Source organism: Myxocyprinus asiaticus, chromosome 17 (genome assembly GCF_019703515.2).
Source record: "Myxocyprinus asiaticus isolate MX2 ecotype Aquarium Trade chromosome 17, UBuf_Myxa_2, whole genome shotgun sequence".
Taxonomy (NCBI): domain Eukaryota; kingdom Metazoa; phylum Chordata; class Actinopteri; order Cypriniformes; family Catostomidae; genus Myxocyprinus; species Myxocyprinus asiaticus.
In genome coordinates, this window is record NC_059360.1 from 9,424,359 (window position 1) to 9,448,764 (window position 24,406).

At 39.0% G+C, this 24,406-nt stretch overlaps 2 protein-coding genes across 7 annotated transcripts in view; one reads left to right on the top strand and one right to left on the bottom strand.

Annotated features, from left to right (window-relative positions):
* The window catches only part of LOC127454902 (kanadaptin-like), a 22,465-nt gene extending 14,055 nt beyond the window's left edge, over positions 1-8,410 (bottom strand). For 2 of the 3 annotated variants that reach the window (XM_051722422.1, XM_051722421.1), the window contains exons 1-9: positions 7,563-8,410; positions 5,353-5,548; positions 5,119-5,247; positions 4,927-4,987; positions 3,540-3,679; positions 2,788-2,948; positions 2,069-2,138; positions 1,166-1,358; positions 836-944 (exon numbers count right to left, since the gene is read on the bottom strand). In XM_051722422.1, coding sequence (XP_051578382.1) covers positions 836-944; positions 1,166-1,358; positions 2,069-2,138; positions 2,788-2,948; positions 3,540-3,679; positions 4,927-4,987; positions 5,119-5,247; positions 5,353-5,548; positions 7,563-8,393 — 1,890 coding nt within the window. In that variant the 5' untranslated portion in view covers positions 8,394-8,410. The remainder of the gene's footprint in view (positions 1-835; positions 945-1,165; positions 1,359-2,068; positions 2,139-2,787; positions 2,949-3,539; positions 3,680-4,926; positions 4,988-5,118; positions 5,248-5,352; positions 5,549-7,562) is intronic. The other variant, XM_051722423.1, reaches the window with a different exon arrangement.
* On the top strand, positions 7,738-19,539 carry LOC127454908 (STAGA complex 65 subunit gamma-like). Of its 4 annotated transcripts, none has more exons than XM_051722437.1 (5): positions 7,738-7,886; positions 9,683-10,142; positions 10,426-10,750; positions 11,551-11,782; positions 16,833-19,538. In XM_051722437.1, the coding sequence occupies exons 2-5, from the start codon at positions 9,712-9,714 to the stop codon at positions 17,093-17,095; spliced, it is 1,251 nt and encodes a 416-aa protein (XP_051578397.1). In that variant the 5' UTR covers positions 7,738-7,886; positions 9,683-9,711; the 3' UTR covers positions 17,096-19,538. The 4 variants fall into 4 exon arrangements, with proteins under 4 accessions (XP_051578397.1, XP_051578398.1, XP_051578399.1 ...); XM_051722438.1 differs by lacking the exon at positions 7,738-7,886 and adding an exon at positions 8,098-8,236; XM_051722439.1 differs by lacking the exon at positions 7,738-7,886 and adding an exon at positions 8,620-8,734 and having other exon boundaries at positions 10,615-10,750; positions 16,833-19,539.
* The last annotated feature ends 4,867 nt before the right edge of the window (positions 19,540-24,406 follow it).

The following is a 24,406-nucleotide window of genomic DNA, read 5'->3' on the forward strand; positions in this document are numbered from 1 at the left end:
AAACCACTTTTTTCACAAATGACCACTAGATGGTGCCATAAACATGTGAAACTTACCATAGTTTGTTTGGATCTTCAGCTTGAACAGAGAGTGAAACAGGAGTCATCAAATGTTGTGTATCATGTTTGATATACACAGAGTTATAGGGTTAAAGCTCCAAAAAGCACATAAAGGCAGCATAGAGTGGTTTAATCTATGTGTTCTGAAGCAAACTGATCGGTTTTGAGTGAGGAACATACCAAAAGGTAACCCCTGTACATGTGCTGTCCACGTGCTCTGCACATGCGTGAAGTGTGAGGATGTATGAACTAGCTTCTCTCATGAACGCAGCAAGGAAACTGCAGAGGACAAGATTTATAATGAATGTGGAGTTAAATTTTGGTCTGTTTCTCACCCCCAACTGACTGTATAGCTTCAGAAGTCAAGGATTAAACCAGTCAGTTTGTATGGATTGCTTTTATGCTGCCTTTATTTGCTTTTTGGAGCTTGAAAGTTTTGGACCCCATTGATTTGCATTGTATGAAAATACATATAATGTATATCTGTCAAAATATCTTCGTTTGTCTTCCGCAGAAGTAAGGAAGTCACACCAGTTTGAGATGGCACAAGGGTAAATATAAAAATAAATGAGTGAATCATAATTTTTGGGTGAACTATTTTTTACTTCTTTGTCTGACAAAATGGATGACAGCAATAGTTCCAAAAGGTAGGAGAAAGGTAGGACATTTTTAAGATAGGACTTATTGAAGGATCAGTGATCAAATTCTTTACAGCTGAGATTGTCTCATATAAAGTGCATTAGAAAGAGAATAAATTCATTCAGAGAGGGACTCACTCCTATAGTTCCGGTCTTCAGTTTAAATTTACTGCCTCCTTTCATGGCTCCAAACATAGGCAAAGATAACTTCTTTGGTTTCTCAGTCTCTGCAGACTGACTACTAGATCTGTGAAAAAGAACATTTCCAAAAAATACAGCAGCATTTCACATACATGGTTAATGCATGGTCTTAACAGCAATTCAGCACAATTGACCTCAAAGCAGGGCAGAAACTCCAGAAAACACCAGCATTATTTCTACACCTGCTTTGTATGTAATCTTCTTATAATAATTTTATAATTCAATCACCCAGCTGATCTGTAGGGGTGTTGTGAACATTCAGCTCACCCGCTGGGCTGCAGTGAGGGTAGCTGGGTAGGTTTGGTCAGCTCCACTAGTTTACGCAGTCGCTCACCCTCTTTCTTCAGCTCGGCCATATTTAAGTGGAGCTTCTTTCTCTCCACCCCATCCAGAGCCGTACTGCTCCGTACAGCACTCATGAAGGCATCCAGAGGGTCCTCTGAAGAGGAGCTGGAGCTTCCTGAAGGTAGAGAATATATAGAAAATGTATGGTCTATTCACACCATTTGCAAGTTTTTTTTACACTAACGTTTGCCGTTATAAGACTTTAAAAGGAAATGATGCATCCCTACGAACCCCTTCACATCATATGTGAAAATTTACACTGCTATATAACAACTTTTCTGGAGCGTAACTAGTCAAAAAAAATGTGTTGCAATGTTATTATCACAATGCCTTGGTAATGTATAATTTCATTGCATTTGATAACAAAATATCAAACCCGAGTGGCATTTTTTTTAAAAGAAAGATTTCCCATCTAAGCTCAGCATTTTATAAAAAATAAAAAAGTCTACTAAGCTTTAAAGGATTTTACTGTTCAAAATAAAAAATAAATACAAAAAAAGTCTTTAAAGAAAGTATACATCCACTAAAAATCATTGCATGATAAAATTCACTGGAAAATTAACTCCATCGTTCCATTCTAAATAAGTGCCAACTTGTTCATTATATTTTAGCAATGGTTGTAATTGATATTGAAGTTTCACTGTTGTCAGGTATGCAAATTTTATTTCTGTCTGAGTCTGATGATAATTTGTATAGGAACAGTTGTGATGAATATTCATCTGCAATGCACCTCATTCTGTTGCATTAGACTTGTTGTGAACAGGCACATGACGTAATATAAAATATGAGAAATTTGAACAAGCATGCAGCCTTTAAATATGTTACCTTTTCCAGAAGAATTGAGCTTCTTTTCAGTGTCAGTCAGCTCTTTTTCAACCTCAGCAAGTTTAGCCAGCTAAAAGAGGACACATATGAATGAATGAACTTTACATTTATATAGTGCTTTTCTGAAACTACACTCAAAGCGCTTTACATTGTGAATAGGGGACTCTTCTCAACCACCACAGCATCCACCTGGCTGATGTGATGGCACCAGTATGCTCACCACACACCAGCTATTGGTGGAGAGGAGAGAGTAGAGTGATATAGCCAATTTATGGATGGAATTATAGGGGATATATGGATTATTCTGAGGCCATGATAGATAAGGGCCAATGGAGGGAATTTGGCCAGGACAATGGGGTTACACCTCTACTCTTTATGAGAAGAGCTCTGGGATTTTTAATAACCACAGACAGTCAGGACCTTGGTTTAACGTCTTATGCGAAGGATGGTGCCTTTTTACAGTATAGCATCCCCGTCACTATACTGGGACATTAGGACCCACACAGACCACAGGGTGAGCAACCCCTGCACTCCTAAGGAGGTCTCCCATCCAGGTACTGACCAGGCTCAACCCTGCTTAGCTTCAGTGGGCAACAAGTTTTAGAGCTCCAGGGTGATATGGCTGCTGGCCACATATAATATCAATACCACATAGAGAACACACAGGGGCTCAAGAGAACATGCATAATCACATAGGCCATATGATAAAGGCTCTTTACCAGTGATTCATAGGTATCAGGACGCTCCTGAATCTTTCCAGCCTTCTTCATGCGTTCAGTCCTCTTCTTCTCAACTGCACCTGTCCGGTCCAGGAATATGTCATCATCACTGTCGTAAAAATCTTCATTCTCCCAGTTCTTCTTCTTGCGCTTGCGGGAGACTGTCAGTAAAGAGACAAAAAACAGTCTGAGACTAGAATAAAAAATGACTGCAAAAAACATGACTTCCAAAATAACAGTTCCTACAGTGATTCTTTCGATAATTCAAAAACTTAAAATTACAGAAAGATTCTGAAATAAAAACTAAAGTAACCATGGTAAACACATGGCTTCCAAAGTCAAGTTCACAGGTGGGTTGAAACAAGCGCAAGTTTTTTTACTTAGTAGCAAATAAACAAGACATCCACCTGCAAAACTGTACAGTCTGTCTTGTCTTCTGAGTTATATCTGTGAAACAGTCTGTACTTATTACTTTTGGTCAGGCGGAAATTCTGATCACAGAGTCTATAGACATTTCTGCTATTTTACCAGTGTTTTCTGATGAACCTATATGACACATGAAAACAAAATGAACTGTGTTTGGTCACTTTAAACATCAATCAGACAATCTCTTCCTGTCTAAGTGGGCTGTAATTGGCCAAATAAGCTGCAATGTGGACCACAGCTATGCAGTTTAGTCAAAGGTCAGGTTACGCAAGACTAGTCTAAATTAAATAAGCCTGAATTTGGTTGACTTCTTGACATCTACTCACCTGCCTCCTGCCTAAGAAGACCACGGGCCTCCAGGATGCGACAGGCCTCTAAACAGCACTGGACAGCCGCTTCCTTCTTTTTCCCTGAGTGGGTCACTTCAGCCACCAGCTGCCTTCCCACAGCATCATCCACTGGCAACCTGGAACAAACAGAAATCAAACCCCTAAATGTGACAAAAAGCAACGCCAATCTGTTTGTTCGATGTGCTAAACATATGGATATCTCAGAATGCCAGACTTGGTCTGTATGGCCCCGTTTCCATCTGGTATTAAGATGCGTTTCAGGTGATCCGATCACATGTGGTCAGGTGAGACACATCACTGTTTAAACCTGGTCGTTTAAATGCATCTCCTGTGACCACTTGTGTTCGGATTTGGAGAGGAGGGTCTCTGTTTCATGACGACATACATCAATCACTATGTCAGTGTGTTAGTGCATGATGTTAAAGCAAAACAAAGTCAGAAAAGACAATGTGAAAAAAAAAATGGCTCGCTGTTTCTCCCTGATGCAGTTGAAACTTAATCTAAGCACAAATGCAACATTTCATGCAGAATTATCCATTATTTTAGTTGATTACCTGTATTAAAGGAGCTTCAGGTGTTTGTGTTTGTCATATGTGTTGATATCAGACACACTAAAGAAGATCCGTGAAGCTTTCGTGATTGTGCATGTATCCGCTTTTTTAAATTTTCCAATCGGACTATTATTTCCTTTTAAAGCCACACATAATTGGCAACGTTTAAACTCTTGTTTTAGCGCAGCGGTTGACTGACATGTGAGGGGCAGCGCTTCACTGCTGCCAGGACACATAAAGGACGGATTTACCTTTACACCTCAAATGCGATGTGGTCACATGCATTTTTGACCGCATTTGTATGTGGTTTCTGTGATCCGATCACAAAATGTTTTAGAACCCGTTTAGACCTGTATTTAGGGCTGACCGTATCTAATACCAGGTGGAAATGGGGCCTAAATTTCTAATTTGACTAATTTAGATTTGAAATTTGGTAGAGACTGTGATAGACTATCTCTAACCTGACTAAGATACGCCAGTTCTGTCAGGAGAAATGGGCTCCTATATTCCTATGTCTCCTATGCTCCTATTTTTACTCACTGGATGTCATATAGTAAATAAAAAATTTTAAAAAATGTGTCTCTTAGCTTTTATTTTGAGATGACCTCTTAAGTAGATACCCTAACTTGACTTGACACAGGAAACATACGATAACATGAAATCTGCTGAGTTGTGAAAAATCGAGTTTGAATGGCTTTAGGATGGGTATATGTAAACTTTTGGATTCAAATGTATATTGATAGAGTATTGCTGCAAAAAGATGCAAATGCTGTTTGCTTTAAAATGGCTGCAAACACAGACAAAGTGCTTACTTGATTCTGCAGAGCCAGGTGCCATGGGCTTTGTCTTCATATTCAAACTCTAGTTCTTCCCCTGAAATGAGCATAAACGATTTAATTAATGAAGGGGATTTCATGGAGGTGTGAGCTAAAGAAATCAGGATTGAATAAATCTGAATCTCTTTAGTTTAATTGACATTAATGTCACATGATCAGGTATTTTACCTTCTCTGTCATAGAAGCCCTGCAGGGCCTTTTTAGGATCTTTGAGGTAAGCTGCTTCCTGATCTTCATGAAACTCCATGGCAAATGGATTTTCCTCATTCTCATCCTCTTCAGGCACTTCCTCTTCAACTGAACAGAGAAAAAACAAATTATAACTTCACTAAAAACAGGCATGCAGTTCAAAATAACTCTTGTCAGAATGCAAGAGTGAATATCATCTGTTGTCAGTGTTACCCATTCCCCAGGAACAGCCAGTATCTTCTGATGAACTTTTTCCTAAAGCACTGGCTTCACTTTCCTCTTTCTCCTCTTCCTCATCTGAGCCATCACCCATCATTCTCTTCTCCAGCTCTTCTCTCTGCTTCCTGGCCCGTTCTCTGAGCTCTGTCACCGTCAGTTCAGACTCTGCCTCTTCATCAAACTCTGGACCCTAGGAAGAAACAGTTATCTGGCATAATCTAATCTCTCTTTCAAGCAATATCACTGACCACAGTATGGGATAAATCCAATAATCAGATCCAACATTAACCATAATAGAACTGGACAGTAAATAGCAGTAATGCATTAAAACATTAATTAATCATGTTAACAAACATCATTACATCATATTATGCTAAAGAGATCATTAATGCACTTTAAAATAGTTAGAAATGATGAAACTGTTATTCATAAATATTTGAATGTACATCAACTTCTTGATCAGTTAACGCCTAGACCAATTTATCATAACCATAATTTACGTTTCTTTTAAAACTGTAATATTTTGATGTTAAAATAGCCTACTTTCTCTCCCCACAATAAGTAAACCATTTGTATGTTAATTTCCCCAAAAACTGTCAACACAGTGGCTCTACGGCTCATTCAGTATTTAGGGACCAAGCACCAAAGGTTAGAAATGATGGTGGGAAATGACTATATTTGCATTTCAGGGGGTTCAGTACAAGTTATGCTCAAACGACAGCATTTGAGGCATAATGTTGATTATCACAAAAATAAATTTCAACTCACCCCTCCTTTTCTTTAAAAACAGCAAAAATCGAGGTTACAGTGAGGCACATTCAATGAAAGTGAATGGGGCCAATTTTTGGAGGAGTTAAAGGCAGAAATGTGCAGCTTATTATTTTATAAAAGCAATAACATTATTTCTTCTGTTAAAACTCATGTATTATTTTATCTGAAAGGCTGTTTTAATTGTCATTTTTACCGTCATTTTAGGGTTTCAGGTTTGTTGACATTTCATTGTCATGCCTTAAAACATTATTTTTAAATTATTTAAATTATTAATTACTTATTTTGTTTAGCTTTTTTTGCACAATTATTAGGTCTTGCACTAATGACAAGGTTTTTTTTAGGCAATTGCCAAATATATATTTTCTAAAAAAAAATAAATGTAAAAAATATATAGTCAAACCTTTTCATTTTATTTAATAAAAGTCTAGGTTATAGAATGATGCCTTTCAAACTTTTTTTTTTTTTTTTTTTACTATTTTAAATCTTTTTTTATGACTGAAAAGTCAAGGGACGTGTTTGTCACCATATTTTGATAATGACCCAATTACAGTTGAAAAGAGCCACCTGACTTCCGGTTCTCCATTTAATTTTTTATTTTTTATTATTATTGTTAGTTTTGAATCTGATGTCTACTAAGCTCCCGTGGGATTATGGGATAGTACAGTGTCCAGTGGATGTGCACTTCAAAATCTAGCCAGATGTAGTAGATCTTCCTGGTATTTTTCACCTACTCCTTTCTAAATACTGAGGATTTGGACACCCCAATCTATTGGCATACTGTATAGTAATTCAGTATGACAGTATGCATATTCGAATGCAGCCTTTGTGTTTGTTTGACCAATGGCAGACGGAAGGTGTATTCATTAAGCTGTTTGAAAACAATGTTTATTTTTGCCATTTTGTTTGGTTACGCTAGAAGTCACGCAGCAATTACATACTTCAAATGACACCATAATTTACTTTTATGGGAACTGATTAGTTTTTGTAAGGGAAGCGTTATATAACATGTATTAATGAATATGAATTTAATTATGAAAGAATAATATTAAAAAAAAAAAAAAATCAATGAACATTGAAACTTAAAGCTGCTGTAAACATTATGCAATGTTGTCTTGATGATTACACTGAATTAGACGGCTCCCCAAGCCGATGTCAGCTAATTCAAAGGGGCAAAATGACTGACAAGGAAGACCTCCAAGTTTTCTGATTGGCTAACAGCCGCGGGCCGCGATAAATTTATGTTTCTGTTTACAGAGCCTGTCACAGAGACAGGTGTGATTTCTCAAGACAGCTACTTCACTGATATCTGTCAGGTAAGTAGGGACATTTTCTACGTGCGTGGTATTAAAAACCACTTAGCCTACAGGATATTTAATAAATTAATGTTATAATAAAGAATCACCAAACCATTCATCTATAAAAACACATCATACCTGCAGAATAAAGAGTCTTGTGCTTCCCCCAAACTTAAGTACATGTCCCACGCGGACCCTTATATATGTTTTAGGAGGAATCTTGTTCTTATTGACGAAAGTCCCATGAGTGCTGCCCAGATCATAGACATAAAACCCTCTCTCCTCTCCCACGACCTCGTCCTGTCCCTCTTTGCCTCGGTACTGCACAACAGCGTGATAGCGGGAGATGGACGGATGTTCCAGAGATACATCACAAACCGGCAGACGACCCACCACAAAATAACTCCTCTGGGTCAGCGGGACCGTGTCCAGGATCGCCCCGTTTTTCAACAGCTCAAATGAGTAAGATATGTCAGGAACAAACCCCCACGGGGGTTCAGTGTACGGAAGGGGAGGAAATTTACCCGACGGTGGTAGCTTGGCAGGGATCTTGGGTCTGATGTCTTTTGTTTTGGGCTGGGTCTTCTGTGGTGCCTCTGATGTATTGGCTTGTGGAAGATCTTTAAGATCTGATTGGTCTGGTTTTGTGTCTGTGGGGCGTGCAGATGACTGCTGACGTTTTGTACCATGATCTTTGTCTTTATTCTCTGACTGGCTGCTGTTTAATTCTTCTGTGGCTTTATTGACTGAGTTTGAACCTGATTTCTTCACCAACAGAGACGGGGCTGCAAAACTCACCGGTTTCTTGAAAGGTTCATCCTTGTTTTCATTAGTGCTGGTGATGTCCTCTTCTATGTCACATGTCTGACCATTCTCCTGGTCCGAGCTCTTCTTTGTCTCCATGACTGTGTGATTATTTTCTGTCTGTGAACTGCGGGCAGATTCCATCATGCGCTCACTGTTCGACATGCTGTTTGGTGTAACGATTAAATGATTCCGTGCAATAATATTGTTGAATATGTGATATAAATCGATCTCGCTTGGTTTATAAAATGTAATGTATTAGAATATTTTTAGGTGAATACACAATAATTATTTGCGCTTTATATATAGTTTATTTATTTTTTTAAGTCGGTATCTGTTTGCTCATTTTTTTTAGGAACTACTTACGTTTTACACGGAAGTATTTAAATGTTGTACCTCAACACCGCTGATCGTTTACATTTCGTTTAGAGGCGAAACTGAAAATAAATGACATAAATCCAATTAGTTTTGAATTCGTCATCTTTATGATCTTCAGCTTATAATAGGTAAATAAAACGGTTTGTTCCCCTTTGTTGATTTATTTATTTATTTATTTTATAATTGTTTCTTTAAACAACACTAATGAGGTGTACATGACTTTAATGTGTAGGATGTGTACATTTCAAACTTCATAATTCATTAAATAGACATTACAAACATGTAAACACTTATTATTATTATTTTACGTATGTTTTTTCCTGTAATGCAGCATGGTGAATTCACAGTATGTGTCTACATTATTACAGAGATAGTACAACAATATTTTACACTGACTGTACCAGTTGCAGTTTTGTGAATGTTTAAAATAAAGTCAGCTAGCTATTCATAAACTACCACACATGCACTAGAAGATAGATGATGTAAATTGTACTATGCTTGTACAGTGCCCTCCCAAAATATTTGGACACTGAAGAGTCTCTTAAAAAATTATAGCCTAAATGTTATTGCATTATAACAAAATTTCAAGTGGCATTTATTTGAAAGAAGATAGTACAAGCATAACAACAAGCAAAACATTTAATAACAAAATATTAACTGTAGATAGCATTATATAAACATTTATTTATAATTCAAAAGTATGACAGATTATTTGGGCCCATTCTGGTTGTCAGATATTAGTGGAACATGTCTATAGTTAATATTATGAATTGCACTCTGCTAGAACACCTGTGAACTTTAAGGGAACTGACTTAATACATCCACTAAAATTACTTTGGAACAAGTTAGTTAAAAATAATTGCAGTATTTCTTAGAAATGTGAAGTTAGTTCTGAGAAAAGCTCTTGCATAATTTGTTTGCTGATGCCACTTATAAATTCAGTTTAAAATTACGTTATCTAGTGCAAAGAAATGAATACATTATAAGGCTGGATTACTTTTTCAAATATCTTTTGGGGCCAGTAAATATAGTACAACTTACTCTGACCCTTGAACAGTGTCTTCTTTGGTTTTCAGATTGAATTGCTGTACCAGTCTTTGTGAAGATGATGCGTTATTGGGGTGAGCTTCCTGTGGCTTCGGCCCCCTCAGGTCGCAGTTCTTTTGACCTTCTGCAGCGAGAGTTCCGGCAGGTGGAGATGCAGGACCCTCCTCTGCACCAGCCATCTGCCCAGCGCCCACGTCCCACCACCATGCTGGATGTCCCCTCTGAGCCCTGTAGCCTCACCATTCACACAGTGCAGCTGAGCCAGCATACCCGCCGTCTCCGCAGCCTTATTGCTGCTGCCCAGCAGGGCCAGCAGCCCCTGCCCACATTATCAGACTCCCAGGGTGCCTTCAAACCCGAGGATGGGGATGCTCTACCTCCCCGACCCGCAACACCCACTGTACCTGATGATCTGCTCCCACTGGACAGTAAAGCCCCTCGACAGCCATTCCAGCTACGACACAGTGACCCAGAAAGTGACTTCTACAAGTGAGTCAACAGTATCTGTCTGTCTGTCTTGTCTGTCTGTCCATCCATCCATCCATCCATTCTGTTCTCTAGATAGCATAGGCTATTGAAAAACCCATATTGGTCAGCCACGGATTTAGATCTACACAGTTGATCTGCATCCTCTCTAAAAACTTTACAGTTTTGTTTTGAGTTTATAAAGAAAAGGCCACACTGTATTATGTTGCGATTCCTTTCCAAAACACCTTTTACTATCCATCTATCTTCCTGTTCTTCTCCACTCATATCATCTATCTACTTTCAGAGGTAAAGGTGAGCCAGTTACAGAACTGAGCTGGCTGTCCTGTCGTCAGCTTCTGTACCAGTCGGTTGCCACAGTGCTTGCTCACGCTGGATTTGAGTCAGCGAACGAGAGCGTGCTGGAGACTTTGACCGACCTGGTCCATGAGCACTACTTGCGGCTCACTAAGCTGATGCGTGTTGCTGTTGACAGGGAGGCCTGTCATGGCTCTACGCCCTTTCCTGATGTGGTGGAGCAGGTCTTCCATGAGGTGGGCATCGGAAGCGTCCTGGCCCTCCAGCGCTTCTGGCAGGTCCGCATCAAAGATTACCACAGCTACATGCTGCAGGTGAGATTATGATAGGTGATTTTTACCCACAGTTTAAGGGCTGTTGCTGTTTGTAGTGGAGAGCAACCTTCTGATTACTGGTTAAAGCTCAGGGCCAGTAATCAGAAGGTTGCTGGTTTAATCTCTGCACTGACTAAGCCATAATCTATCACCATTAAAGAAGAAATGTTAATTTTATGAATCAGAAAAAGCAGTAAAATAATCCACCGGCTCTGGTCGTGTGGCAATACATAAACATATTGTTATGGAATTAGCAACCATCCAGAACATCCTAGCAACTGCATAGGAATGCACTAACAACCATTCAGAACTCCCTTGCATCCGCATAGCAATGCCCTGGCAACCACCCACAACACCCTAGCATTGTGGCGACAAGTTTTGCACAGGTTAGCGTAGCTAGTTTGAATTTCAGCTTAAACTGGCCAAGAACCCCCTATTTAGACAGGAAGAGCTGTCTAAATGTCACGTGTGGTTTTGTCATTACGCGCCGTTTGGGGGCAGGGTTATCTGAGATGTATTGTACCATGAACATGACTCTGTTTTAAGGCAGACTGATAAAAAGGTCTGTGTGCTTTTACCCATAGATGTTTAATCAAACTAGCCAATCAGATTAGGACTTATTTATGTTAGGGCACTTAGAAAGTGTTTTACAGTTTTGTGTGCAATATGCATCAGATTGTTAGTGCATGGACTGTGGGCGTGCCGTCTGAAGTTGAATTTTCTTCAGAAATTGTGAACATCTAGAGTTTTGTATTGTGATTGTGTTGGCATTAACCGACTAGTGTCTTCATCTCCTGTAGGTCAGTAAGGAGCTCTCAGAAGAGTACGAGAGGCTGGTGAATCCAGAAAGGGCTCTGGAGGATTCCAAACCCTTGAAGGTTAAAGAGGAGCCAGTGAGTGACATCCCGTTCCCCTTGAGTGAGGAGCCAGAGGCAGATCTAGCCTCAGGTGACCAGGCCCTGCCCCTCCTGGGTACCTCCAGTGAGAGACTGACTGGAGGGCTGGAAGAGGGACAGTCCCCTCACACATCAGGTATATCATTCACTTCTTGGTAGTGTTCTTGGTAGGGCAAATGTTCAGTAAGTCATTCATCTATTACCTAAAGGGACAGTTTAGCTAAAACAGAAAGTTCTGTTATGTTCTCAACTTTATGTTGTTTCAAACCCATGTGACTTTCTGTCTTCCTTGGAAAACAAAGAGAAGTATAGTAGTTTGTCCTGAGTGCTGTTTATACAATAGATTTGTGTGTGAACCAGACCAAAGTGTAAGTCATTACTCACTGAAAATGTTCTCTGCCACAGTATCTCTCAAATCTAATTTGCACTTATTCATACTACATATTCAAACTGGCACGCCGAGATTGGTTAAAAGACATGCAACACCAATGAGCATTTGGCATCACTGACATGGCACATTGCTTCTTTACAAAGCAAATTTGAATATATGCAGACACGAGGGGAAGATTATTAGCCAAAAACAGTTTATATTTTGGTCTGTTCCATTCACAACACTTTCTTGAAAGACTACCATTTATCATACTTTTATGGTACTTTTATGGTCCACAAAGATAATCTGATATACTGTGTGTATATATATATATATATATATATATATATATATATACAGTACTGTGCAAAGGTTTTAGGCACTTGTGAAAAATGTTGCATAGTGAGGATGTCTTAAAAAATAATGACATAAATAGTTTTCATTTATCACTTAATGTCATACAAAGTCCAGTAAACATAAAAAATCTAAATCAATATTCGGTGTGACCACCTTTGCCTTTAAAACAGCACCAATTCTCCTAGGTACACCTGGACACTTGGTTTCTTGGTTGCTGGCAGATAGGATTTTCCAAGCTTCTTGGAGAATTCACCACAGTTCTTCTATCTATTTAGGCTGTCTCAATTGCTTCTGTCTCTTTATGTAATCTCGGACTTACACGATGTTCAGTGGGGGGCTTTGTGTGGGCCATGACATCTGTTGCAGGGCTCCCTGTTCTTCTATTCTAATCTTTTCGATTTGCAAAAGTAATGTTTGGGAGTCCAAAATTTATATTTCCTATTGACACACTAAAGCTGAAGATATAAATAACCATCTTAAGACAAATGCTTTTGTGAAACATCTTATGTGCCTAAGATATTTGCACAGTACTGTATATATATATATATATATATATATATATATATATATATATATATATCTGTGTATATATATATATATATATATATATATATATATATATATCTGTGTATATATATATATATATATATATATATATATATATATATATATATATACAGGTGCATCTCAATAAATTAGAATGTCATGGAAAAGTTCATTTATTTCAGTAATTCAACTCAAATTGTGAAACTCGTGTATTAAATAAATTCAATGCACACAGACTGAAGTAGTTTAAGTCTTTGGCTCTTTTAATTGTGGTGATTTTGGCTCACATTTAACAAAAACCCACCAATTCACTATCTCATAAAATTAGAATACATCATAAGACCAATAAAAAAAACATTTTTAGTGAATTGTTGGCCTTCTGGAAAGTATGTTCATTTAATGTATATGTACTCAATACTTGGTAGGGGCTCCTATTGCTTTAATTACTGCCTCAATTCGGCGTGGCATGGAGGTGATCAGTTTGTGGCACTGCTGAGGTGGTATGGAAGCCCAGGTTTCTTTGACAGTGGCCTTCAGCTCATCTGCATTTTTTGGTCTCTTGTTTCTCATTTTCCTCTTGACAATACCCCATAGATTCTCTATGGGGTTCAGGTCTGGTGAGTTTGCTGGCCAGTCAAGCACACCAACACCATGGTCATTTAACCAACTTTTGGTGCTTTTGGCAGTGTGGGCAGGTGCCAAATCCTGCTGGAAAATGAAATCAGCATCTTTAAAAAGCTGGTCAGCAGAAGGTAGCATGAAGTGCTCCAAAATTTCTTGGTAAACGGGTGCAGTGACTTTGGTTTTCAAAAAACACAATGGACCAACACCAGCAGATGACATTGCACCCCAAATCATCACAGACTGTGGAAACTTAACACTGGACTTCATGCAACTTGGGCTATGAGCTTCTCCACCCTTCCTCCAGACTCTAGGACCTTGGTTTCCAAATGAAATACAAAACTTGCTCTCATCTGAAAAGAGGACTTTGGAACACTGGGCAACAGTCCAGTTCTTCTTCTCCTTAGCCCAGGTAAGACGCCTCTGACGTTGTCTGTGGTTCAGGAGTGGCTTAACAAGAGGAATACGACAACTGTAGCCAAATTCCTTGACATGTCTGTGTGTGGTGGCTCTTGATGCCTTGACCCCAGCCTCAGTCCATTCCTTGTGAAGTTCACCCAAATTCTTGAATCGATTTTGCTTGACAATCATAAGGTTGCGGTTCTCTTGGTTGGTTGTGCATCTTTTTCTTCCACACTTTTTCCTTCCACTCAACTTTCTGTTAACATGCTTGGATACAGCACTCTGTGAACAGCCAGCTTCTTTGGCAATGAATGTTTGTGGCTTACCCTCCTTGTGAAGGGTGTCAGTGATTGTCTTCTGGACAACTGTCAGATCAGCAGTCTTCCCCATGATTGTGTAGCCTAGCGAACTAAACTGAGAGACCATTTTGAAGGCTCAGGAAACCTTTGCAGGTGTTTTGAGTTGATTAGCTGATTGGCATGTCACCATATTCTAATTTTTTGAGATAGTGAATTGGTGGGTTTTTGTTAAATGTGAGCCAAAATCATCACAATTAAAAGAACCAAAGACTTAAACTACTTCAGTCTGTGTGCATTGAATTTATTTAATACACGAGTTTCACAATTTGAGTTGAATTACTGAAATAAATGAACTTTTCCACGACATTCTAATTTATTGAGATGCACCTGTATATATATATATATATATATATATATATATATATATGTGTATGTATATATACACCAATCAGCCACAACATTAAAACTACCTGCCTATTTTATATTGTGCAAGTCCCCCTCGTGCCACCAAAACAGCGCCAACTCGCATCTCAGAATAGTATTCTGAGATGATATTCTTCTCACCACAATTATACTGAGTGGTTATCTGAGTTACTGTAGACTTTGTCAGTTCGAACCAGTCTGGCCATTCTCTGTTGACCTCTCTTATTTCCATCCACAGAACTGCCACTCACTGGATGTTTTTTGTTTTTGGCACCATTCTGAGTAAATTCTAGAAACTGTTGTGTGTGAAAATCCCAGGAGATCAGCAGTGACAGAAATACTCAAACCAGCCCGTCTGGCACCAACAAGCATGCCATTCATGCTATTTTAAGATGCGGGTTGGCGCCATTTTGGCGGCATGAGGGGGACCTACACAATATTAGGCAGGTGGTTTTAATGTTGTGGCTGATCGGTGTGTGTGTGTATATATACTGTGTGTAATATATATATATATATATTAGGGCTGGGCGTTATGCAAGAAATATGTTCACAATATTTTTATTTAAAAAAAAACACGATATCCAATTTACATCGTCAACCCCCCTGCTGATGGATCAGTGAATATTCTTGGTTTATTGATTTTGCTTTAAAAATGTAATTCATTTATTGAAACTGAAACGAAAAACTTAAACCAAAGATATTTCTAAATTCAAAGTGCACTTCAAGCGAAACGAAAAAGCAATACAATATTGAAGTGGTCAAAAAAATCATATATAACCTCCCTTCCATTTGCCGTCACACAAGTATCCATCTACGACAGGTGTAAAATTACTAAAACAAATTAAGATCTAAAGACAATTATAAATGTAAATGTAAACATAATAATAATGATGATGATGATAATAATGAAAGGTACTACACATGTATAGACTATAAAGTGAACCTGTAGGATTGCATTCATAATGGATTTTAAGTGCGAACTGCTCTGTGGAAATAAAGCAAACTAAACTTCGAGCAACTCCTGAGATGGTCTGAGGACATTTACAGCATTCTCATAGATGACACTATTCGTGCAAACAGTTTTCAGATGACTAAAACAGAAAAGAAAGAGTGAGAACTCTACATGCGAGTGTTCCACTAGACATGCTCCCGTTGCACGACTTCTGAACAAATAGAGCATCAGAGACACGCATTGATGGCTTTTCTTTTGTCTGTTCTTCAAAATATAATAAAGTGTGTTTCTTCAAGTGCTCGTCTATGTGTTTAAAAGCATTTATTGTCATGTATCATGAAACATCTTACAGTTATCCCGCCACAGTGGCTGGTAGATTAGCAAAATATCAGTCATGCACAAGTTATAGGCTACCCGCATTTCTTCTTGGTTTCGTAATTTCTCGATTTTGTTGATCATCATCTGTCAGTGAGTGTCACGATCGGCATCGGGATATTTTTCAAATATCGTCGATATCCGATTACTTTGTCCTACTGCCCAGCCCTAATACAGTGGCAAAAAAAAGTATGTGAACCCTTTGAAGGGAAAAATATAAGGATTGTTGAAGTCATACGTTATTGTAAGGGATGCTTCGATAACAATACCGACCTGCTTTTCCAGAGGTGAGAAGCTATTGTCAAAATCTCACAGAAACGGAAAAATAAAAGCTTCCGCCAAAATAAAAGCTTAATTTAAACGGGGAAAAAAAGTATATCTCTACTCTATGTAATATTCACTGTAATTCTACTACTACTACTAGTAGTACTAGTAGTAGTAGTAATAATAATAATAAATCAATAGTAATTTTAATCTGTGATGCTCTCTTATGCAGCACGTTATTTGAGCTTGATGTTGTATTTTGGATTGTGCTGTGAGGTTCTGTATAAAAGCACTTCATTTGAAAAAAAATAATACAATATCATGTTGAAAAATAATTGTTCTATTTTCATTTGACTAAAGTTTTAATTAACTCATTTAGACACCATTTTGATGAAAAAATTTAAAGAAACTGTTGATATAAAAAAAATTAAAATAAAAATACTTCAAAAAAGGAAGTATCAGAACTCATACTCGTTCTCAAAAAAATGGTACCGGGACATATTCAAAACTTAACGTCATTCGGAAAGTTTAAAGCATGTGGTCATTATGAATCCAGCTGTTTTATTGTTTTCAACAGGGGCAGCAGGGAACAGCTCCCCCTTGTGGCATCTAGCCCAGGTAAAGATGGAACCCCAGGACAGTGAGGAGGGCCAGGTATCAGGTCATGGGGTTCTGGGCAGTGATGTCTTTGAAGAGGGCCCCATGTCCACTATGAGTGAGGCAGGCATCCCTCCATCTCCTGGGGGTTCGGAAGGCAGTTACGGGTCCCAATCACCAGACTCACTCATGGGCACATCGCCCTTCACCCAGCGGCCTAAGAAACGAATGAGAAAAGTATAACATAGCTTCATCATCTAAATAAAGAGACAAAGTATTTCCATAGCCGTTTTGATAATATTGTCTTCTATTGGGACTACATGTCTTACCTTTGAGTGGAAATTGTTTAGGAATTGAAAGAGACAAATAATGTGTGTGTGTATGAATGCTCAGCCCAGCAAATGGCAGCTGGTCACTGTTTTACCCAATTATTGAGTGGGACAATTACTTGTTTGCAATAATAAAATTAGCATCTATTTATTGTAACGAAACAAAGCAAGGAGCACAACACGGGAAGTAATTATAGCCTGATGTCTGCTTCAAAACACACCGGGACCATAATCAATCAAGGGATAATGGCAAATTAATTACAACATGCATAAATCTGCATGTTAAATAAGCAGGCCATTTCATTACCTGCTTGCATTCCCAGACGTCACAGTGGGGTTATTGTCTCTTAGCCACCTGTGCCGAAAAATTATTTTGCTAGACACATGCTGGTTGAGAGTAAATTAAGCTTCCCACCCTCTTCAGATACCAAAGCATTCTGGGACTCTAGAAAAGGAACAGAGAGTTGATATCAAACAGGGTTTCCAAATGAATTTGGCATGAGCTTTTAGTGTCTGGTCCTTGGCAGATCTTATTACAGCTAGACAAAAAAGCATTCAGTCAGTGTTGTCTTTAGTCACACGCTGTCATCATTTTTATCAATGCTTAAAGGGACAGTTCACCCAAAAATGAAAATTCTCTCATAATTTACTCACCCCTTGCCATCCCAGATGTATATGACTTCCTTTCTTCAGCAGAAAACATTTGAAGAAAAATGGAAAAATATCTTGGCTGAGTTGGTCCTTGTAATGGAAGTGGATGGTAACACGATTTTTGATGCTCCAGAAAGCACAGACAATCAGCATTAACGTCATCCATATGACTCCAGTGGTTAAATGAATGTCTTGTAAAGCGATACGATCGCTTTTGGTGCAAAAAATATCAATATTTAAGTAATTTTTAACTATAAATAATCGCTTCCGTTAAGCAGCTGTATGCATGTTCACGAGAGGGTTGAGGTTATGCATAAAGGACCTACTGAGCTGAGATATTTTTCTATTTTTCTTCAAATGTCTTCTGCTAAAGAAAGGAAGACATATACACCTAGGATGGCATGAGGGTGAGTAAATTATTAGAAAATTTTCATTTTTGGGTGAACTATCACTTTAATCTTAAAGGGTGAATCTCATGAAAACATGTCCAGGTTATACTGAACCCCAAAATGAAAAGAAACATTGTGCAACCAAGAAGCCATTAAAAATGTTTTGAAATGTATTCTTTTCCACAGCTTTGGTTTAAAAAAAAAACTCTTCAAAAACTCCACGCTTTAGCAAACTAAAAATGTTTTTTACATTTTTCATCCTTGTGCTCATTACGATTGTCTCCAAAGACCTTTTCTTATCCCACCCTCATCTCCAATTTAATTGGATGTTGTTGACAGGTTCTTTATAGATCATAGCAACAGCAGGGGGCAGTACAGCCTCATACTGATACATCTACATCAGCAGCGCAGTATCAAATCTCATATCAGGTGTTCGATATTCCACCATTTTTCTGTTTTTATTGAGCATCCTGCTTTGTGGATAAGCTGTACTAAAGTGGATGGAGTAATCCATTTTAAACATTTCCAGTGGAAGTTGTGATTTCCTTTCACTAAATAAAAATATGTTCAGAACTCCAGGAGATAATTATACTCAAGAGTCTGTGCAGTTACTTAAAACTATTTCTGTGCATGTGTGTGAAGTGTAAAGTAAGTCTGGCTTAAAAGGGAGCAAGGCAATTTCAATATTGTGGAAGATGTACCTAACATGTTTTTATGCAGATACTCCATCTTCATAGTTTAGATGAATTTATACCATCCAGTTCTCATGACACTTTTGAAGTAGGTCCTTCACAATATACTTTATGTAGAAGAGTGTCTATTAGAGTGTCCAAGAGAGCCAAAGAACATAAAAGAACCCTTGCACTCTTCCTTGTATGCACACAATAACATATACTTAGTAATTTAGCAGATGCGTTTATCCCGAATGCCTTATTATTTGGTCTGATTCAGTTATTACAGGGACCTTGACCTTGGAGAAACCAAGTGCTTTGGGGTTAAGTGCTTTGCTGAAGGGCAAACTGGTGATGACTCATCGGCTTTGTTCACACAGCACCCAATTCCAATTTGTTTTTCAAATTGGATATTCAGGGCTGACAGTCCACACTGTCATTTTGCAAGTGTTAAAATCGAGAAATAAGTCAGTTTATGAAGTGGTCCATTTTAGCTAAATATTCTAATAGTCTTTTTCGTCAAATACTTTGGTTGTTTTGCAAATCACAGATATTTACTGTGCAAAAGTTTTAGGCACTTGTGAAAAATGTTGCATAGTGAGGATGTATTTAAAAATAATGCCATAAATAGTTTTCATTTATCAATTAACATCATACAAAGTCCAGTAAACATATATATATATATATATATATATATATATATATATATATATATATATATATATATATATATATAAAGCTAAATCAATATTTGGTGTGACCACCTTTGCCTTCAAAACAGCACCAATTCTCCTAGGTACACCTAAACACAGTTATACTTGGCTGTTGGCAGATAGGATGTTCCAAGCTTCTTGGAGAATTCGCCACAGTTCTTCTATCTATTTAGGCTATCTGAGATGGCGCCGAGTATGGCTGCAGCGTTGCGAGCTCCGACACAACATTACAGGTTTTTTTTGTTTTGTTTACAGTTCTTATGTTTTTTGTCTTCGATGTTGTCTGTCTTATTGTGTACGACAGACAAACACTTTTGGACATTGGTTCTACAATTACACACCATAAACCGGACTTCAAATTCCTCAATGCCGACCCACTGTTTACAAACACGGCAGTGGAGCCCTTTGTCTTGGCAGCACGGCCGCGGAAACGCAGATGGAAAAGGGGAAGGAGAGCCGGCGTTCTCATTAGAGTAAGACATCGTGCAAATCAACCCCCGCTACCCAGTATTCTACTGGCAAATGTTCAGTCTCTGGACAACAAGCTCTGCGAGCTGAGAGTGCGGATTTCTTTCCAACGAGAGACGAGGGACTGCTGCATTATCTGCCTTACAGAAACTTGGATGTCTGCGGAGATTCCAGACTCAGCCATCGAACCTGCGGGGTTCTCCGTGCTCAGAGCAGACAGAGCGAAAGACCTCTCAGGTAAAAGCAGAGGTGGTGGTGTATGTTTTATGACCAACAAATCCTGGTGTGATCAGTGGAACGTACATTCTATCAAGTCTTTCTGCTCTCCTGATCTGGAATTTCTCATGCTTCTGTGTCGACCATTCTGGCTACTGAGGGAATTCACAGTGGTCATTATCACTGCTGTGTACATCCCCCCAAAATCCGACACAGACCGGGCACTCAAGGAACTATATGAGAGTATAAGTGAGCAGGAAACCGCGCACCCTGAGGCCGCGTTCATTGTGACCGGGGACTTTAACAAAGCCAATTTCAAATCAATCACAGCAAAATACCACCAACACATCAGTTTCAACACACGAGGGGACCGGGTTTTGGACCATTGCTACTCTCCCTTCCGGGATGGCTACAAATCCCTCCCCCGCCCAACATTTGGCAAATCGGACCACTCTTCCACTCTGCTTCTTCCCACTTACAGGCAGAAACTGAAACAAGAAGCACCCACCCTCAGAACGATTGAGTGCTGGTCCGACCAATCAGAAGACTGTTTTGATCACGTGGATTGGGAGATGTTCCGGTCCGCCGCTGATAGCATAACATGTTTCATCAGAAAGTGCGTAGAGGATGTTGTTCCGACCAAAACAATACAGATCTACCCCAACCAGAAGCCATGGATAAATAGCGATGTTCGCGCGGCACTTGATGCGCGGACCTCCGCTTTTAATTCTGGGAACGCGGAGGAGCATAAACAAGCCATTTATGCACTGGCTCGTGTTTTTACAGACATTTTCAACCTTTCCCTCTCCTCGTCTGTGGTCCCCACATGTTTCAAAACATCCACCATTTTGCCTGTACCAAAGCAATGCAAAATCACTTGCTTAAATGACTGGCATCCTGTTGCTCTGACCCCCATCATTCAGCAAATGCTTTGAGAGACTAATCAGAGATTACATCTGCTCTGTGCTGCCTCCCTCACTGGACCTATTGCAGTTTGCTTACCGCAACAACCGCTCCACTGATGTTGCCATTGCATCTACACTACACACTGCTCTCTCCCACCTGGAAAAAAGGAACACTTATTGGTGTCAGGAGCACAACCTCTCCCTCAACGTCAGCAAGACAAAGGAGCTTGTGGTGGACTTCAGGAGAAGAGACAGAGAACACAGTTCCATCACCATCAATGGAGCACCGGTGGAGAGAGTCAGCAGCTTCAAGTTCCTCGGTGTCCACATCACTGAGGAACTCACATGGTCTGTCCACACTGAGGCCGTTGTGAAGAAGGCTCATCAGTGCCTCTTCTTCCTGAGATGGCTGAGGAAGTTTGGAATGAACTGCCACATCCTCACACGGTTCTACACCAGCACTGTAGAGAGCATCCTGACTGGCTGCATCACTGCCTGGTACGGCAATAACACCGCCCACAACCGCAAAGCCCTGCAAAGGGTGGTGCGAACTGCCAGACACATCATCAGAGGTGAGCTTCCCTCCCTCCAGGACATATATACCAGGCAGTGTGTGAAAAAAGCTCGGAGGATCATCAGATACTCCAGCCACCCGAGCCATGGGCTGCTCTCACTGCTACCATCAGGCAGGCGGGATCGCTGCATCAAGACCCGCACCAACCGACTTCATGATAGCTTCTTCCCCCAAGCAATCAGACTTTTGAACTCTTGATCTCTCACAATCAATATACATCAGCACTGCACTTTATTAATCTTATTATCTAAATCAATTATATTCTCTCTTAATAACACACTGGCAACTGACTATCATCCGACAGCCTGAATGTCAATACAGTACAATACAACCTAGTGTATATTTTATATATACTATGTTTATTGTATAATGTGTATTCTATATTGTGTGTATGTGTATTCTATATTGTGTGTATTGTATACTGTACATTGTATATTGTTATTTGTATATTGTGTTGTGTGTAAATATGTGTATATTAGATATGTAAATTGTGTTGTCTGATGTTTATTGTAAATTGGTATATGTCTGATCACTGTCATGACTGCTATGTTGCTCGAAACTGCACCCAAGACTTTCACCCACTATTGCACTTGTGTATATGGTTGTGTGACTATAAAAGTGATTTGATTTGATTTGATAGCTCAATTGCTTCTGTCTCTTCATGTAGTCCCAGACTGACTCAATGTTCAGTGGGGGGCACTGTGGCGGCCATGCCATCTGTTGCAGGGCTCCCTGTTCTTCTATTTTATTTTCAAAAGGAATGTTTGGGAGTCTAAAATGTATATTTCCTATTGACACACTAAAGCTGAAGATATAAATTACCATTTAAAGACAAATTATTTTGTGAAACATAAGTGTCTAAAACTTTTGCACAGTACTGTATATATAGAAAGACCATCATGATACCTTACATTTAGATGTTCAGTAGTTGCTGATGAAAAAATAAATAAGTTTAAAGGTGCAGTTAGCATGCCAGGGCACTAATCCTATGTTTTCCCCATCCATCCTCTGTAAAATGATTTTCCTCTGATCTGCCTAACTTCAAAACTTGTCAAGTACTATTGTGGCAACTGCTTAAAATAGTTTTCCAGTTATTGGATATTAAATCCTATGATACTCCAACCTTACCTGTCCCATTTTGCCTGATGGCCCACTTTAGCTGACATCACCCTATCTATGTCAGTTGTGAATCTGACATAATAATGACCTAAGCATCAGCACAACAACAAGAGACATAAACGATTTTGTCTGGGCTCATGTCCATTAATGACATACATATCATCATGATGCTTTACTCATGAGTGATCCTGTCCCTAAGCTGGTAAAGAATGGTGCTAGCACAGACTTATCTCAAAATGATATCGGAAACAGTAGATTGACTTTTCTTTAGCTAAATTTGGTCTGTGCTAACCGAAATTCAAAGCACTGTCCCCAGTGGCCAAAGTGGTAAGTGTTGTTGGGTGTATGGGCATGTGTAAGCTCACTTTTTCAAGTGAAATGTCCATGGAGGGTGCCAAAAGTGAGTTGTGGAGTGAGTTATTTTCAGCTGTAAAGGCTGTAATACATTGAAAAGGAACGCATATTTTATAAACCGTACCCCCAACTCACACCCCAAATCCCAAACCTAAACCTAACCATCAGTGCAGCAAAAATGTAAGAGGGAAGAATGCAACCTCTGAATCACACTCATCTCTGATTATGCAAACATGTTAACTTCCTGGTTTCAACAAAGGATCCAAACCCGGGTCTCCCACTCTGCTGACGCAAATCTCCCAGACGCACCACAAAGAAAGGTAAACATGCTGGAGCCAATGCAAACATGTCTGATAGGAGATGGCACTTGTCAGTTAGTCAGCATAATGTGGCCAATCCAAGGGTACTGGAACTCTCGGAAACAACATGCTGACTTCCCATGCATATGATCATGTTGTCTAGCAATGCCATGGTTTTACAGTAGGTTTGATTATCTAGGAATGCATGGACTGATCAGATTTATACACTGAATACACTGTAAGTTGTTTTAAATAAAAGCATCTACATCTAAGCATAAGGCACATTCATGGAAATCAGAACACCCCTTAATCTAGAACATATAAAGGAACATACCACACATTCAAAAAGAGTGAAATATAACCATTTTCCATGTACTTAACTTCGAGGAACAGTTCAATTGCATTCAAATGGTTATTGTCAGTTAATAGTATTAACTGACATAAGTACTGCCAGTTAATGCTTAGTTGCTTCTTTGCCACTTACTATTAGTTTCATTATTGTAGGCATTAATGACATTGTTTTCTAGATTCCTTTTAGCAGACTTTTCCCCCTGATATTTAGGTTAATTGTTGAAGATGAGAGGGTTTCCTAGCATTTTTTTTCATTACGTGCTCACCATTGTCTTTTGTTGAGTTGATGAATTGTACAGCTGCATTGTATTTGAAGGACAGTATCATGAGCCTTAACCTTTAAAGATAATATATGAGAAATACTCACTTTGTGCTCACAAAAGGTCACTGCATTGAGTATTTCTGTCCTCTTCTTATTGAACAGCATGTTAACTTTGACTTCCTCCCCAGTTGCTATCTCTGGACTACTAATCAGAACTGCAGGAAATATGTTAAGTTTATGATGCGTATGAACT